This window comes from Dermacentor andersoni, chromosome 1 (genome assembly GCF_023375885.2).
Source record: "Dermacentor andersoni chromosome 1, qqDerAnde1_hic_scaffold, whole genome shotgun sequence".
Classification (NCBI taxonomy): domain Eukaryota; kingdom Metazoa; phylum Arthropoda; class Arachnida; order Ixodida; family Ixodidae; genus Dermacentor; species Dermacentor andersoni.
Window position 1 is genome coordinate 341,082,714 of NC_092814.1, and position 18,083 is coordinate 341,100,796.

Below are 18,083 nucleotides of genomic sequence, written 5' to 3' on the forward strand. Positions count from 1 at the left end.
ATACACTGGTAAAACAGCTTGTATTGGCCTATTGAAATATGAAATAGACCTAATACACTGATGGCCTGTGTTGGTCTATTAGCCTACAAATGAACTGGTGTAGAAGGAGCACTGTGTACCAAAGCGGTGTGTTCTACAAAGGTGCAAGAATAAAGCAAAGCTTTCTGGGCGAGCCCTCCGAAACTTTGCTGATCATGGTGGCTGATGCTGCTTTGCCAAATAGCTCATGCACAGGACGGCACTCGCACAATGGATTGTGGTCTTTATACAGCCCTGCCTTTAACTACCCCTACCAATGATACATACTACCGTACTGTACTACCCTGGTACGGACACGTTCTACGCCATCACACTAATAAAAAGGCGGAGCTGCCTACATTGTGCACATACCAACACAGGATAATGTGCTGCAGATCCGTCAGCATGGGTTTTGGCCAGCAGAATTGGGTGCCATGCTTTTCTTGCTTGGTCAATACCACACTTATTATATCCGATTTTGGCACCTAAAGCCTTAAACTTTTTACATCGTTATGCCTGGAATAAGTTTAGAACTGCCCAGCATCCAAGAGTGCTTGTGTATGCCTTTAGTATAATGGTGGCCATTTCATCCTGTTGTCCTGGCTTAACACAAGTTAATAGAGTAAACATTGAGGAGACTTCTCTCTTAGCTCAGTGTAGAAGGAGCTGCCTAGTGTACCGTATTTATTCAAATCTAGGCCAATAGTTTTTTTCAAATAATCATAGGCCAAACTATAGGGTTGGCTTAGATTCGAGGATTTTAATAAATGTGCCAGTTTGTAATTTTAAATGATAAATATGGTGCGTAGCTAGTGCCATCTAGAGTCTAAAGTATTGCAACTGCTATTAGCTGCACCAGTAGCCAACTGAAGTACATGCGCGACGTTGCTGTATTGACCTGTGTCGTATCGGCATGCTATGGGCGTCCGGCGTAGTCCATAGCGTGGCGTTATCGTAATGGCACCAAACAGGTGATGCCACTATAGTGCCACTTTCAAACAAAAAGTTGTGCTAGCCGCAGAAGCAGCATCAAACGTTCAAGCCTTGCGGGACTTCAGCATCGATGAGGAAAACGTCCTTTGTAGGAGGGGGCAATGGGGGACATTTTTTGCGTGTGCCGCAATGAAGAGATGACATCAATAAGGAAAATAAGCGCGTAGTAACAGAGAGGAGCTGTTCACTGAGATCACACCGCGTTTCGATGCGTGTGGGCCGTGCTGCACTGTCTGTGAATGCATGGGCGCACAGGCGCGAGCTTGCGCGCATTCACAAGCGTGTGTGTGGTCTGGGCTATGGCAATGAGACTAGCAGCAATGATAACATAGAGTGAGCTTGGCATGTTGATATTAAATAAATGCTGTTTGCATTTTGTTAATGTTGTCCTCACTTTTTTGTTCGGCCTACATTCAAGGTTAGTTTTTTTTTTTCCTGGCTTCGGACATTCGGGATCAACTTTGAATTGGGGCTGGCCTAGATTCAAGTAAATACGGCATATTGAGGCATTCATAAAAAATCTTAATAATATAGCATTTAATCAGTGAACAAATAATATGGTGTATTGCAGCATTGTTCAATTAAAATTGTTGTCGGTTTGTTCTACAGCTACTAGATGTGCTACATCTAGTTGGTGCATGAAAAGCTGACGGTAGTCATTCAAAATGCATATAAAATGTAACTCTAAATTTCAGAGTGTCTCTGTGTGAGTGTCTCTGTGTTTTGTGTGCAACCCTAAATATGAATACACTCAGGGTACACTTGGCACTATATTCATGAAGACTTCGGTATGTGTCAGAATGATTTTGCTTGCAGAATTTAATTGTCCTATTTACCATATTCTATTCATGAGCACCTTAGTCTGTGTCAGAATAATTTGCATTGCAGAATTTCATTCTTTTATTTTGCATGGTGCCTTGATACAACCTGAATGTAATTGTTCACTATGCGTAATTGTGTCATTTCATCGTTGCAGCCATTGGGCCAGGAAAGTTCCATCAATATGAAGGTTTATTTTCATGTTGTATGCATGGAAAAAGTTTATACTTCAAATGCTGCTGATCATTACAAGAACTATTGTTATATGTAGTGTGGTTATATTCTATACTTTCACTGTATCTGAAATCCTTTCTTTATGCTGCAAGCCATTACACATACAGCCTTCGTTTCGCTCTCAAGAACAAAATTGCCCAGTGGGTATGTGAAAGAAGGAAGCTATGACGGTTGAAGGAATTGTTAAAGGCAGCAGGTGTAAGGCGATGGTGTTGCGATCTCTACGCAGCAGAGAGTGCATGTATGTTTTGCTGTAAAGTGTGGTACAGAGCAGAGGAGGTCTGACAATCAGCCATGATTTTCCTGAGCTCTTGAGTGGAGAAGCCTCAAAGCATTTTTTCAGAATCATGATCACCCAAGTAGAGAAGTACAACTTGTAAGTTCAAAGCAATCAGCTGCATTGCAAAGCGGTACAAAGCAATGTAAGTTTTTGTATATACAGTATGGTCAACGTTAGGAGTGCATGGACATTTGACACTTTAATTAAATTAGCAAACAAATTCTGCCCTTTTTGATTTGGTCTTTCAATCAATTAGTCACTATTTGTAAATACCAATAGTTTTGTAGTAGATTTTGAATACTTCGTATCGCCAACTGTGTGATAAATTTCGCACTGATAGAAGTGTATGTGAATATTTGAAACTTTTGAATGACAAATCAATGTTCCCATATTCGATTTGGTTCTCAAATGAAATGGTCATTATTCGTGCAAGTCCTCGAGTCTAATAGTCACCATTTGCAAATACGAATATTTCTTGAAAACTTTTCAAAGACCATGTCAAAGAGTGTACACAATCGAACATGAAATTAAAGCAAAAATTCAAATTTTTTTATGCCATTGACGTAGGGAATAACGAGCTAGAGCATGTTGCATCACTTAGCCAGATTTCTCTGGCCACATGAACACTCGCTAAAAGCTATGTGGCACGGCATTCGTCAGTTGGGATTGTTCAGTACCATCTCTAGAAGCAGCACCAGTGTCCTCTCATTGGAAGCGCATTATATCCGAATATGTTTAATTGAAGCATACTTTGTAGAATAGTCTGCCGCAACAATTTGAAGTAGAGAAAAAAAGTATTTTTTGGTTGCCAGCTTTTCTTGCGCTGGCGTGAGGGAAACAACCTATCATGCATGAAACACAAACGTACAAGAGTGTGCAGGTTGCTGTTTCCGCAGACGACACGCATGGTGATCACCACGGTCTACCCAGATATTATTTGGTCCCACTAGGTTACTTGTTTGTTCCCTGAAGTTGGGATCCATGTACTTAATTGTTTCTAATGCTCCTTTTAAGTGTTAAATGAAGCATGCTTTATAAGGTGCAGCATTATCACAGGAACTTCATGTTGTTGTGAAAACCAAGATGTTAAAATTGTTTGATATTAGTGGTGGGGAAGCTGTACATTATTATCAAACTATTCCAAAAGTAATTGATAAGATTCCATTTTTTTCTGCCACTATTTAATGCATATTTGGTTTGATCTCAAACACTGCTATGCGCACACCCCTATGTACCGGCAGCCACAGCAGACTTAAAACACGAGAAGTTACGTACTAGAGCACACTGTATGTCACCCAGGGGGCCAGACTTTCCAGCTAAACCACTATCATTCGCACTCGCCAGTGAGTCTCGAATCCAGCGAAAAAATCAGAGGACACCTAAGCAGTGCTTATGAGTTGTGAATGCGAAAGCGTTAATCTCAAATTGAATGCCGCTGAGCAGTCTTTTGAGTTTTGCGGTGCGAGTAATGTACCCTAGCGCTACGTGCTGCCCAAACCAGCAAGCAGCAGGAGCAGCAGCTTGTGTTGCTGATGACACATGCCACTGACGTCCTGCACAATGAGAGAACTACGAAGCAGCAGCAACCGCCAAGGCCGGCAGGCGCGTGCAGCAGCTATGCCAAGTCGGGGTGAAAGAGAGAGATACAAACCACGTGCCGGCTTCCGAGAGCGAGGGTACCATTCCACTGCTACAGATGACAGACGCCAGCTTTCTTGCTGAATGGGCCATTTGACATTTTTGCATCAATATGTAAGCTGTTTATTTGCTCAAGTCAAACCCGTGTCTTCGACAGGGCCACATTTCTATATGCTGAATTTTCCAAAAAAATCTGGTATCAATATTGTTAACAGTTTATGGGTGCTTTTATTAAACACTTCGTAATCTGCAATGTAGTGATGGGAACTTGCTCACATTGTAAATATGCTAGGATGTGAAGGTCTGTGGTGAAAACAGCAGTTCATTATTCGTAAACTATTAAAAAAGTACTTCTATTTCTTGTGATTTTGGCACTATTCGATTTGGTCTCAAAATTCCTATATCTAGGCTGCTATGGAACGTTAGTTCCTATGTTCAGAAATGTGCCTTAACTTGAACCCCATGCTTGACCTGGTTAAGGTAAACTCGACATGAACACACCGTAGGAAATACAGTGATTATCGTGAGCACTTTCACACCAGGTGTCATCTTGACCAAACTAAGCATGGGCTTCAAGTTAAGATGAGTTTCTGAATAAGGGAGTAAGGCAGGTCAGGAGAATTTCCAACTTGAGCTAAGTACTGCCAGGCTGAGTAAACACTATTTTCCAACACCACTCTTGTGTGCAGTCACGCACTCGCACTGTCACTTGTTACGTGGCTCTTCGTACTGCCTCTTCAGTTCTCCCATCTTCCCAGTAGTCTTTGTATAGTGAATTACACTTAAATTCTGTTGAACCTGTTGGGATGACTCACAAAGAAGATACTACAAATTAGTTTAGTCTTGTGAGGTATTCTTTCCATACTCTAGTTGCATTCATTTGGTACAGAAATGTTGAATATGTCAGCTGAAAACATGAGGATGATGAACTTCCTGCTTTGAATTATCTGTCCCAACGGCAGCACCAACCAAGTATGATGTCACAAGTTTCATTGTATACATTGTTAGGCTACCTTCACTGAAGGCCTTTAGATGCTATTTAAAATAATACTACTTCTGAAAACACAAAGCACATTAATAATTCTTCCTGCAACTTGCTCAGTGTGGGCTAGTGCTTGTGTGTGTAATCCTCTTGCATGTGACAGGTTTCATACGCCTCCTTGAAAACCCTAGAATTTAGAGAAAGAGATCCAGTGGCCCTCAAAACTCCTTGAAAATAAGTACGCTCCTCGAATTTCTTGAAAGGTTGACGTACGTTTGAACATTCGATGTGACAAACTCCGCATAGTGGCGATGCCATGGACACTGTCAGGAAACAATCTTGGGTATTTAATTTGACGAGTGTCGGCAAACCATTGCATTGCGGTGTGTTCACAGCCACCAACAAAAAGGTTCTATAAATTGCTGTTACCATCGTTGAGCTTGACAAAGCTAGGTCAAGCGACCAAGCCATGCCACCATTTTGTTGTTTTTCTGGTTGGTTCATACCGCAGCCGTCATGGCTCCATTTTCAAGCCCTAAGCTCTAAAAATGCCTGGCAGATTATAAGTTTCAGCCATTCGGTTTTAACGTGACAAGTCTCTCAATTTGGTTGATATTGGACACTGCTAACCATCATGCCGGAAGGTGATTGACATCATTACAATAGGAAAGTCAAATTAGAAAAGCCACCTGAAGAGCTTGAAGCATGTGTCCAACTTAGCTGCAAGAAATTGCATCTAAGAAAAAAAGCTATCGCTATTTTTTAGTGTATGTGTATGAATAGAGTTTGTTTCTCCCTCCTTGAATTTTGGCCTTTGGCATCCTTGAAATCTTTTAATACTTCTTCACGGATGGAAGTGCTGCACTTATTATGCCAGCCTGCGCCAATCCATCGAGCTGTGCCAATCTGTGCCAAAATATTAATTTTAAATCAAGTTGCTAAATTCAGCAGGATGTGCTTGTTCAGGGGCAACCACATAGCCCATAGACATGCATTGGCTAGCACTTAGCCCTGCTTCCGTTTCGGCGTTGGTGTCTGGAATGTGGTTGTGTTTGGTGGCATAATTGTGAATAGGCTGCAAGAAAATGAAAACGGTTTTGTGCGATGCAATACATTACGAATGTTTTAACACAATAGCATTGAGGGTCCCGTGTTGCAGAAAATCCGGCGTCAGTGTAGGTGTCAGTGCCAGCACCCACGGCCGAGAAAATCATCCCAAACCACGACTCCCAAACTACGCAGGCCCTCTGCATGGCGCATAGGCATTACTGAATTGAATTTCTCAATGTAAGATACATCAGAAAATTCGTAAAGTATGACTTACACGCAATCTACAGACATGATAGCGATGGATTGTAATGTGAATACACGAGAAAACATAATTCTGTTACAGGGAACTCAAACACAAAGCCTTTTTCCAGCTGCCATTTGAGGTCTGTCTTAGTAGGAGTGATACGACCCCTTGGTTCCTTTCAACACTATAAAAAAATAACGGGAAAGCTCACCTTTGTGTATAGCGTTTGCCGCAAGCATTTCCAGGCAAACATTACTGTTACATAAGCTGCAGTCGCCGGGAGGTGCGAGAAGCTGTCAGAGATCTTTGAGTGCTATCGCGTTCCATTTGAAAGGCGAAGCTTAAGCGTTCACCAATATTTTATACAAGTGTTATGCATTTGTGTACATGCAGACGAGCTAAAGATGATTTGAACTGGTGCTCATTTCATGGGGTGGTCTGGAAGGAAAGCCACGCTGAATGAATAAGGTCATACACTCTGCTTAGCATGTAGCTTATCAGTTTTGTTATATGTTTTAACACTCTATATTATGCCCTATTGGTACTTAGATTTAGATTCACGTTGAAGAACCCTGGGTGTTCGAAATTTCCCCAGTCCTCCACTACGGTATGCCTCATAATCAGAAAGTGGTTTTGGCACGTAAAGCCCCATATTTTAATTTTAACATCTGCGTGAATTATTGGGCAAACGCCATGCATGTGACATTCTAAATCTTATTTTGCACGTGCATCACGCCCGCTTACCGGGATGATAGTGCAGCGTACCGACAAATGACATGCTTGCTTTCATGAAACTTCTTTGTCACAAATATCCAGTGGCAAACGCAATCGTCACTCAAATTTGCATTCTGGCTAGAATGCTTTCTGCCTGGCCACACCACACAAAATCAGGCTCTTGCCGCCACAGAACGCAAACCAAGGATGTAATGTTTCATAGTTAGACAACCTTAGTGGCCAAACTGGTGGTCGTAATTAAACTATCGGTGAAACCGCAAACCTCTGAAATTGCGTTCATGGCAACAATGCTCACGACATGACTTCTGAAGATCGAGCCCAAAAATTTTAATAAACTATTGTTCGGTACACGAAATATCGGTTGCATTTTACACTGGCTTTATGGCGCCTGTGGTGGAACTGTGAATAAGCCTGCATAATCGAGCTTAGTCATAATATTGGTCGATGATGCAGACTGCAAAGCTAGTGAAAATTTTTTATCCCTTCGTATTTTTTTTCTTTTTTTTTCTTCAAAAATATCTTGTAGCTTTTCCGGGGCAAACAATGTGAAATACTGGCAAACGTTCAGTGACCAGTACATCATGTTACACTTATTTGTGCTGTATGCTATTTTGACTGAATCGCTTAGAATTAAAAAATACCAGAGGGCACTACGTGAACCATGTTCACTGTACCTTGATGGGCACAAGTTGTTCATGGTGGCCACTGTGAATATTTCTTGTTCATTGTGCACGAATACGTGTAATTCGCTGAAATTATAAATTTACCTTATCGATGAGATGTCACTGAAAAAGCTGTGAATAACGTTGATAAATGACCGGTAACAGCATTTGAAACAACCTAGGATTGGTGAAGACCTTTTTTTAACAAGAAAGAAAGCCTGTGAAATAAAAAAGAACAGAAAAAAAAAGCCACTGTGACCGTGACAACGCTTCTGTGCACCAAGGATTGCATCAATCTTTACGCAAACGTAGTCAAACAGTGGCACTGGAAACGAGTGGCCATGCCTTTTTGTCGCCACGTGAGCACGTTTTGTGTCGCATCTTCAGTCCCTATCATATGCAAAGTAGTGTGATCTTGTAACGGTTCGCTTTCCAAACCGTTACAAGACCGTGACCCCGATTAGCACATCCGTGATGTAGACAATGCACTGATGATGTTTACGTCTGAGGCCACTTATATTGCTGGTGCGAGGATGGATGCATTGTCACGTGGATTTCAAAAAAGAAAAATTTGCAGGTCTTGTCTTTTTTTTTTTTTTGTCAGAAAAAAAGGACCACACGATACCTAGGTTGCTATATACATTGTTATCTGTCATTTCTTGACGTATTCCACAACCTTTTCGCATTGACACCTTATTGAATAAGTAAGCTAGGTAATGAATGTTAGTTCATGAAAATTAAGTATTAGTTGCTTGTTCAGAATAATGAAAAAAAAAGCACTTACCTAGCATAACATAAGCCTATGAATGGAAAGCCCTCAATTATTTCTTTTTCTTGGGCACATTAAGTTGGCACATCTGGCATGTAATTTTATGGTGGTTTAGAGAAACCTGTATGGGTTTCTTTGTAGCTTGATGCTACACTCATGTGGATGACAATTTTTCCCCCTCATGAATTTCGCTCGCCTTGCAGACTTCCGCAGAACTGATCTGGCGTAACCTAATAGTGTTCTGCAATGTCAAATAAGGAACAGCTTTTCTTTGTATGCCTTTATTTCACTCATATTGACCTTCACCAAGCTGCTCCAAAACGGACAATTCATGCTCCAAATCTGCTTCCAAAAAAAATTTGCTGCTCCTAGAGCTGCTCCAAAGCTTCTTTGGCTGCTTCGATCCCTATTCTTGTATTTGCATCAAATATTCTGTACGAACCCTGAATTGGGAGTGTTTCAATGTTTGTAGCACATACTCTTTAAGCCTTTTGTCACAGAGTGTTCCCAAGTGCATTGTTGTCATGCAGTGTGTTTTATTTCTCGCTTCATTTCAGTGGGCACAGCTTGGAATTTACTTCTATTGTTATGTACCCTTTTAACCTTGTTAATTTTTGTGCAAGAAAAACACACAAAAAGAAAGGAGAAAAGAGACAGAAATTGTGATCCACATCTCAACCACTTAATGCACTTTCATCTCCACATTTCATTCTTTCCATGACTGTGGCCAACTCCCATATGCTCTGGCTACCATTTGGATTGCTGGTCACAGGTGCTAGGCTTGCTGGTAAGTACTTACTCGCTCAGGTCGCATGAGTTAACTATGGCAGCCTAAATGCTGCTGCGAGACTTTTCTGCTATACACTCGAAACCACTTATAACGACATCGATTTTAACAATATATCGGTTATAACAATGAGAAGCTGCTGCACCGTCAGCTTTTGTATTTATTTATTTATTTATTTATTTATTCAAAATACTCACAAGCTCCAAATAGGAGTATGGTAGGAGGGGGGCATGTACAGGCTCGTCCACTGTTAGGGTGAACACTGCTCACCGTGGCCGCGCTCCGCGGGGCGCCAGTGCGTCCGGCGCGGCGGCGCATCGAAGCTAAGCGACGCAGGCGCACACGGACCTGGGGGAGGCGCTTCGCGTCGTCTGCTACTAGGGTGCCTCGATGCGCGCGCTATCTGCTACAGCGCTGGAGCGCGCCGCTCTGGCTTTGCTGTAAAGTACACTTCGCTAGACCCAGGTGACTGAGCGACCGAGGCGGCGTTGCGGGAAGGCGCACTTCACTAACTTGAGCATTTTCCAGCTGGTTCGGTCTACAGCTTGTGAACAACCTGCTTAATCAATATACATTAACAGAAACAAGCCTGTCACCACATAAATCACTTAGCATGTTTTTATAAGTGATGAGGGTAAAAATACGGTCATTTTCTTGCGCTCTTTATTATGCTGGGGCCTAGAGGCGACGCTTGATAGTCGTGTCAGAGACGTCACTCAGCGTGAGGCTGTTCTTAATTTCCCGAACGGTGGAGGTTGGGCTTGCAGCAGCCGCCGCAATAATGGTCATGTATTCAGCTTCAGTGGTCGCTCTTTGCCGGGCTTTACGAGGAGCATTTTTCACAGTTTTCAGTGGCCTTTTTGTCAACTCCGATATAACGCGTTGAGAATAGTTTTGTAGGCACAGATCTACAATGCGTCGTCTTTCTTTTTACGGTACCCGCGACATGGCTAGTTTCCGAAAGTGCACCGGGGAAATAAGATTATGCTGCACTGTTACAGCGTTTTTATCGCCGAAGTACCATGGCAACCAGCGACCGAACAAAATGCAATTCATCATGCAAGTCGACAGAAATGCGTTTAATGGAAACACCTCGGGTGTCTTTCGATTTGACGAGTCATCCCAGAATGTTTAACTCATGAGCGGCCAGTCACTCACTTGAGCAGCCGTTGGCTGCACCGCATCACCATATTGAGCTAAGATGAGGTAGCATGACCTAAGCAAACGAAAAAAAAAAGGGGGGGGGGGGGGGGGCTCGGCGGTAGATCCGGCTGACGCCCATGGTCAGTTAAAAAGTAGACTGGCCCGACCACAGCAATCTGGCTTGGGCCGGGCTTGGGTTTTACACATGTCAAGCCCGTTGGCCGACCACCGGCATGCTGTCCGCAGACGACACCGGGCCGGCCTCATGACCGCCGGTTTAATTATCGTGGCCGCGTTCATCCAACACACTGACCGGCAACTTCCCCACGACGGCAACAGCATCGCTTGTTCGCGACAAGGGTTCCTGTGCCGTATTCATATTTGGGTTTTACCCACTCAGCCTCGCCCCCCCACCCTAACCTCTAAAAAAAAGATAAATCAATTCCTCCTTTTCTCCAAATCTATGCGATGCCCACCACCTATAGTTGAGCAACGCAGAGGCCAAGTGTCGCCTTGGGACGTACACCGCACAATTAACAAATTATTATATGCTAGTATGCATATGACCTATTCCGAGGAAGTACTGAAATGAAATAGAAGCGAATAACGACTTAATTAGCCGGCAAGACGTAATTTAAGCTAGAAAACAGACATGTAGATTATAGATTTTCTACTCCGATTACCTATTCACAACGGACAGAAAAAGCATTCGCACGCGGCGTGCATTGACTCTAAGGAGAAAAAAAAAACAACCAAAAAAACGACGGCGCCACATGTTTTACTTCACCTAATCAATGTAATCAAATAATCGACCGACGATTCCTCTAAATGAGAATATTACTTCTCGCATCAGGTAGCCGTCAAAGGACTGGCACCGCTTCGGTGATTTTACCCAAACTGTGACAACAAAAATGAATTTAGTTTTTTTATAGGATGTAGAAAGATGAAAAGGGAGAGTAAAATTGCCGCCAAATCAGTTGCTATGCCGGGGAGAGCACTGTCCTACATCGCGTAAAGCGCTTTATGCACCCTTACCAGAGACCTTAACGCGTCAATAAGAGAGTCGCTAAGTAGCGGATGTCTCTTCTTGGTTGCTGTCTAAGTAATATTATTGCCCTCCTTAATGGTAAAATCGATGGCAAACATGATGATGCATGATTGAACAATCGCTCTCTAACTTCCTGTGGAATTTATTGCGGGTTTCGGTCGCTTTCTTAGGTCAATTAGGCACATTCGTTCTAGCATCAAGACATGAGCGAAACGGCGCGCTGGGCTGATCACATGATGACTCCAACGAAGAAGGGAGCGGGAAATAGGTTTCTCGGTATGCACTACACGAAGTGCTGTGAGAGTAAAATAAAATGGCCCCATCCTAATAAAGAGCACGAAAAATGACTGTGTTTTTACCCTCATTACTTATTAAACACATGCTAAGAGATTTATGTGGTGAGAAGCTTGTTTCTGTTTATGTATATTGATTAAGCAGGCTGTTCACAAGCTGTAGACCGAACCAGATGGAAAATGGTCTAGTTAGTGAAGTGCGCCTTCCCGCAACGCCGCCTCGGTCGCTCAGTCACCTGGGTCTAGCGAAGTGTACTTTGCAGCAAAGCCAGAGCGGTGCGCTCCGGCGCTGTAGCAGACGACGCGAAGCGCCACCCCCTGGGTCCGGTGCGCCTGCGCCGCTTCGCTTCCATGCGCCGCCGCGCCGGACGCTCTGGCGCCCCGCGGAGCGCGGCCACGGTGAGCCGTGTTCACCCTAAGAGTGGACGAGCCTGTACATAAAATTAAGGACCCAAAAAAAGCAGCTCATGCATCATTATACAATGGGTAACAGTTTCACAGGATGCAGAGAAGTAATGACAAGTATAAAGCTACAAATATAAGGCCAGAAAATTTTTGCACAGTATATGCAATCTCTGAAGGAACATTGAAATGGCAGCTAAAAGGGTGACTAACAAAGTACAAAGCAGTGAATAAAACAGCTAAGAAAACCAGAGCAGTACTTGGTCTTTGAAGATTGCAGAGTCATGAATGGCAACGATGCGATCAGGAAAATCATTCCAGTAGCTTATGGCATGCAGAAGCGCTGATGAATTAAAAGCCATGGTTCGGCCAAATATGCGCCTAAAGCTGTGGCTATTACAAGGACGGCGGGTGTTTCTGTGGTGTTTTCCATGGTGAAATAACTCCCTTACTACAATGCCCCAATGCCGCATTATCGGTTACAACAACAAAGTCTGGCTGCTGGGTGTCCGTGCCGAAAGGTAGTGAAATGTGAATTCCCTAAAAAGAAAAAAGAAAAAGAAAATGAAAAATTTGGGCCGCTGAACGATGGCCCTGACAACCGCCACGCGCTCATCTTCCAGCCCTCTCCGCATGCATCTCTCCCGTTGCCTTTTTGCCCCTCCAAACATGAATGGGCTGTGCCCATAGCTCTGCGCCGTGCCACCCTCTGAAACACGACTGGACTGCGCCAACTGCGCTACTCCCCGATTGCTTGCTGGCTCCTCATTCAGTGCAGTTCTGCAAACAGCTTAATCCTTTGCGTTCGTCTTTGTTAGTTGCATTAAAATCGTTCCTGGCCACGTGGTTTCTCAGCCTCTTGACTCGCCACCGAAACTGAACATGGCTGATCTGCCCACTGATCATCGGCAATGCACAACATTGCCGGTGAAAATAAAGTGCACGGCTATGGATTTGTAAACTAAGTGCTTCTAACTGATGAGGTGATCGTCGCGAACATGCTTGCATCACATAGTGACGGTGATGGTGAGGATCATCATTTATTATTCCCTTAAAGGCCCCTGCTTGGGGTATATTTTAACGGGGGGGGGAGGGGGGGGTAGTACATTTACAGAATACACAAAAATTCGTCTACCAATTGAGCTACCACGGCCCCGTTTCCCCATCCACTTTCTTGGGTATTTATGTTTACTAGTAGAACCCTGGGAGTGTTAGCCAGCGCCACCACTCACAGACCTTGGCGGCGGACGTGGAACTGCCGCAGGCGTCACGAGAATGTGATCTTTTGGGGTGAAGGCGACTGTGGCAGTTCCATGTCCGCCGCCAAGGCCCATGCCCATTTCCTTTTCTTTATTTCAACTAAGATGTCATTTACCCACGTTTGTTCCCTCACCCAATCAGCTCTCTTCTTATCCCTTAATGTTAGACACATCATTCTTCTTTCCATGGCTCATTGCTTCATCCTCAATTTCAGTAGGACCCTTCTCGTAAGCCTCCAGGTTTGTGCCCGTGCGTGAGTACCGGTAACACACAGCTGTTCTACACTTTTCTCTTGAGGGATAATGGCAACCTGCTGTTCATGATCTGAGAATGCCTGCCAAACGCACCCCAGCCCATTCTTATTCTTATTATTTCAGTCTCATTATCCGGATCCGCGGATCCTGGATATATATTTATACACACACACACTCACACACACTCAGTCAAACCCACTTGTAACAATATTCAAGAGGACAATTTTATTGTTTTCATTGTTTTCAATTTCATTTAAGGCCTTATATGTATCTTAGTAATTTTAGAATTCATCCACTGGTATTTACAGATATATCTTACGTGTAGGCCTCTATACAGCCTTTATTTTAAGTCATAGTCCTAAACTCACAGTTTTACTAAACCATAACACGTCCTGGCGCTCTTTGGGCTTAGGTGTCCTTGCGCCAATAAACTTCAATCATCAATCAGTCAATCATTGTTATAACCTATAATCATTATAACCGTGTTGCGTGAAAAAAAAAATCAATATGGCAGATGGCGTAGCTGTTTCGAGAAAATTATAATGGTGGGGAGGCCAGTTCTCCCCCCCACCACTTTCTTGCATCCGGCTTCTGATTGTGTTGACTCATTTAACTGTTTAACTCTGGTTCCTGCGTGCTCCAATTACGTGTTGTTAACAAGCCACGGCTGTCGGCGTTCAAGAGAGGCACTGCTATAACAGCAAAGAGGGGTCACGGGCGGCGAGTGACATGGCAAGTAAAAGGCACCTTTTAAAAAATGCAGAAAGGTTGCTGAGGCAGCATTTCAGCTTGAGAAATCCAGAAGAAATGCTGCGACGTGATCGCCACAAGCATCTCGCCATGTACTTCCCACCAACTTGCACGAGAAAACCGCATATCTGTCAGCCTTGCTTGCTTCACGTGAAGGTTGCCCACATCTCTCTCCGAGGCATCCACGTAGTGAAGCGGAAAGTCCCTCGTGAAAACAAGCCCACGAGGGACTGCATCATCTACTGGATTTCCTGTGGGGACAATGTTGAGGCAGCCTGTCCTACTGCGTCAGCACTGCCATCATGGCCGTCACTGTCACTATCCGATACAAGCACATTCGCGACGATCACATCATCGGTTGGAAGCAATTCGTTTCCAAATCTCTAGCAGTGCGCCTTCTTTTCACCGGCAAGGTCGTGCATTGCCAATGATCAGCGAGTGGATCAGCCGTCTTCCATTTTTGTGCCAAGTCAAACGAGGCTGAGAAACGAAAGTGGCGAGGAACAACTTCGACGCAACGAACAAAGATAAACACGAGTGACTTAATCTATTAGCAGAATTGTGCAGACTGAGGGCCATAGAATAAAGAACCAGGTGTGAGGGCCCCACCATGGAGATGGCCCAGTAAGCAATCTGGGAGCAGCACCGGCAGCGCAGTTGGGCCAGTTCATTCGTGTTTCAGAGGGTGGTGCAGTGCAGAGCTATGGGCACAGCCCATTTGTGTTCGGAGGGGTGTAAGTGTGACAGGAGAGATGCGCACGAGACTGGCGTGCATGTCTCGTGGAGAGATTCACGTGGCAGCAGTTGCGGTGGCGGGCGATCATGCAGCGACCCGCATTTCACTTTTTTCTTTTTTCTTTTCAAGGATTTCACATTCCATTACCTTTCGTCACGAAAACCCAGCAGCCAGACTTCATCATTATAACCACTAATGCAGCACGGGGACATTACAATAAGTGGGTTATTTCCCCATAAAAACATATAAAAGTTGATGGTGCAGCAGCTTCTCATTGTTGTAACCGATGTATTGTTAAAACCGATATTGTTATAACTGGGTTCAACTGTGCATATAATAATATATATATATCTCCACACTGAGGTGCGGACTCTCATAGCAGTCAGCAGCAACCACCATGCCAAGAACAGGAGGGGGCGAAAGCTTCACTTTAATATGTACAGAGCGTGCCTGCAAAGTAATGCAATTATTTTTTTCAAGGCACTCTATTGGTCCCAGTGCACTCAGACTTGTTAGGTTAGGGGACACTGCATAGCTCAGTCTGCTCCGAGCTCCGGGAGTGTAAGGATCACTGTCTTCGTGAATCTCCAGATAGTGCTATCACGACACGCAATGAACTCAGCTGAACAAAGGTATGCAATGAAGTTCTGTGCTAAACACAACGAAAGTCCTGCCGACAGCTACCAAATGATTCAACAAGCCTAGGGAGGCTATGTTTTGTCATATTCTCAAGTTTCGAGATGGTTGAAGTCGTTTAGGGATGGCCAGGAAGATGTAGATGAGGAATTTCACTCTGTATAACTGCCAACCAGCAAATGTGGCGAAAATGCGTCTCATATGTCCATGATGTTTTGAACACCAACTGCCGAATGAGTGTACACATGATAGCAGAAACTCAATATCCTAAAAATCACTGAACAACATCATTAGCTACAAGCTGGTCATCAAACTGCTGACTTATGACCACGAGAACAGCCAAGTGATGATTGAATGTGAACTTTTGCGATGTGTGCAAATTGAACTTCATTTTTTGGACAATGCAATTACCAGTGACGAAGCAGGAGTATTTGAGTATTAACAAGTCAAAAGTGAAAACCATGCTAATTGTCATTTTTAATGCCAAGGGTGGGGCTAACAAAGAATTCATGCCCCAAGGGCAGACAGTCAACACTGACAGCTACCTGTTTGGTGAACGTGAATGTGCTCGAGAGATTAAGAAAAGAAAGCTCAAAAGGAGATTGCCGATACCTGGCAGTTGCACCACGATGATGGTCCCAGCCACACACCTCTCTGCAAATTGAGGAGTTCCTGGGCAAGTACAACTTGGCAATGCTGCCCCCCCACAGTGCTGACCTGGCTCCAACGGACTTTTTCCTGTCCTGAGAATTAAATCTGGCCTGAAAGGAGTCTGTTTTGAGACCATTGAAGCAATCCAAACCACCATGACACATGAGGTTCCCGTTGATGCCTTCCAGGATGCGTATAGTACTTTGCAGAGTTTCTGGCAAAAATGTGTAGATACCAAAGGGGACTACTTCAAAGAATTTTAGACATCTGTAATGATATCTTGAACGAAAATTTTTTTACTGATATGATTGCATTACTTTCTTGACACACCCTGTGTATAAATGTCACCGTAAAGAGCAGAATATTAATGTTTTCTGCTTGAGCAAGGTTTCTCCCATTGATCCCCAGTCATTTCTCAAGTGTTGGCCGACTTTATTTTGGGCCTGTAAATTTTGTTATCTGATAATACTCAAGCAAATCTTTTGACAGCATTTCCGTTCCTTTACTATCCATTTTGTTACTCTCAAAGGTAAAAAAAAAAGACCAATTAACTGTAACGCTAGAAAATAGCAACAGTGCACGTAGCTGCACTCCAAGCACCATAGGCTGCACTGAAATGGTTGTCTCACATACCTAGCTGAATGGTTCCTTGCCATTCCTGGGGGGTGGTAAAATACCATATACTAGTGAAAAGTTTGCTGCGCCTTACTTCCACTTCTGATGTGTTTTCACCCAGCATTTATCCCACTGTGATGCCGTGCACTTTTCACATGCATCAGCAGCAGCAGCTAGAAAGACCTGTCATGCCACAAATCTATAATTTGAAAACACATGAAATGGTGAATGCAGAATACACAGGCCATAAATCTGCATCGTGTTTTCAAAACAGTTCACAGCTTCTGCTGCCGTAGACCTGGTTCAGGCATTGGGCTTATTGAGCACAATGTGAGAAACACTGTAATGTTAAATGAGGGCTGTAGAGGTACTTAAAGATGTACTGACAAGACATTTTCAACTTTTAATCTTTTTCTTGCATTCATTTGAAGCGCTCATCTCCAAACCCTAGGAAAAATTCCTGCAAGCCTCAGAGTGACTAAAATAATCAACCATAAAAAAACTTTCTGCAAACGAGTTTCTGCAGAGGCGTGTTTAATTGGGCTGTTTGGTACATTACGGAACTTGAGGAAATGGCATTAAAAACAGGACGATAACGAGAGGAGACAAACACAGCGCTGTGTTGGTCTCCTCTTGTTGTCATCCTGTTTTTAGTGTTGTTCTTTTTCTTTTTATTAAGGAACAGGCTTCTGTTTTGTTTCTCAGGAATTTTATGTGTCAGTAGGCTGGAGTCAGTCATGTGGGAACAGAATGTTCAGACATTAGAGTGTATTGGCTATTTAGTGAATTACATGTGCCAGACAATCTGCAGCATTTTTTCAGGGCACTCTAAAGTGCAATTGTATATAGCCACTGAAATGCACTAGCGAACTCTTGCTGTTGCAGACTCTACAATGCCTTCAAACTGAGTCAATTCAAACCAAAACCTCGCACTTTGAGCAGGAGCTTTGCTCTTGAGTTCAACAGAACGCCTATTTGCCATCTGCGATTTACACCACCAAAAAGGACAGTAGACAAGGAAAGAGTGGGAGGTGACACAGGCGCTGTCTTTCAACTGAAGGTCTATTGAAAACATGTGCGGGTT

At 43.6% G+C, this 18,083-nt stretch overlaps 1 protein-coding gene across 5 annotated transcripts in view; it reads left to right on the forward strand.

Moving 5' to 3' along the window:
* The window catches only part of LOC126516536 (uncharacterized), a 160,073-nt gene that overhangs the window by 79,622 nt on the left and 62,368 nt on the right, over positions 1-18,083 (forward strand). For 4 of the 5 annotated variants that reach the window (XM_055063945.2, XM_050166661.3, XM_055063946.2 and 1 more), the window contains one exon: positions 9,197-9,211. The exons of the other annotated variant lie outside the window; for it this stretch is intronic. In XM_055063945.2, the coding sequence (XP_054919920.1) occupies positions 9,197-9,211 (15 nt within the window). The remainder of the gene's footprint in view (positions 1-9,196; positions 9,212-18,083) is intronic. 5 annotated transcript variants of the gene reach the window in all.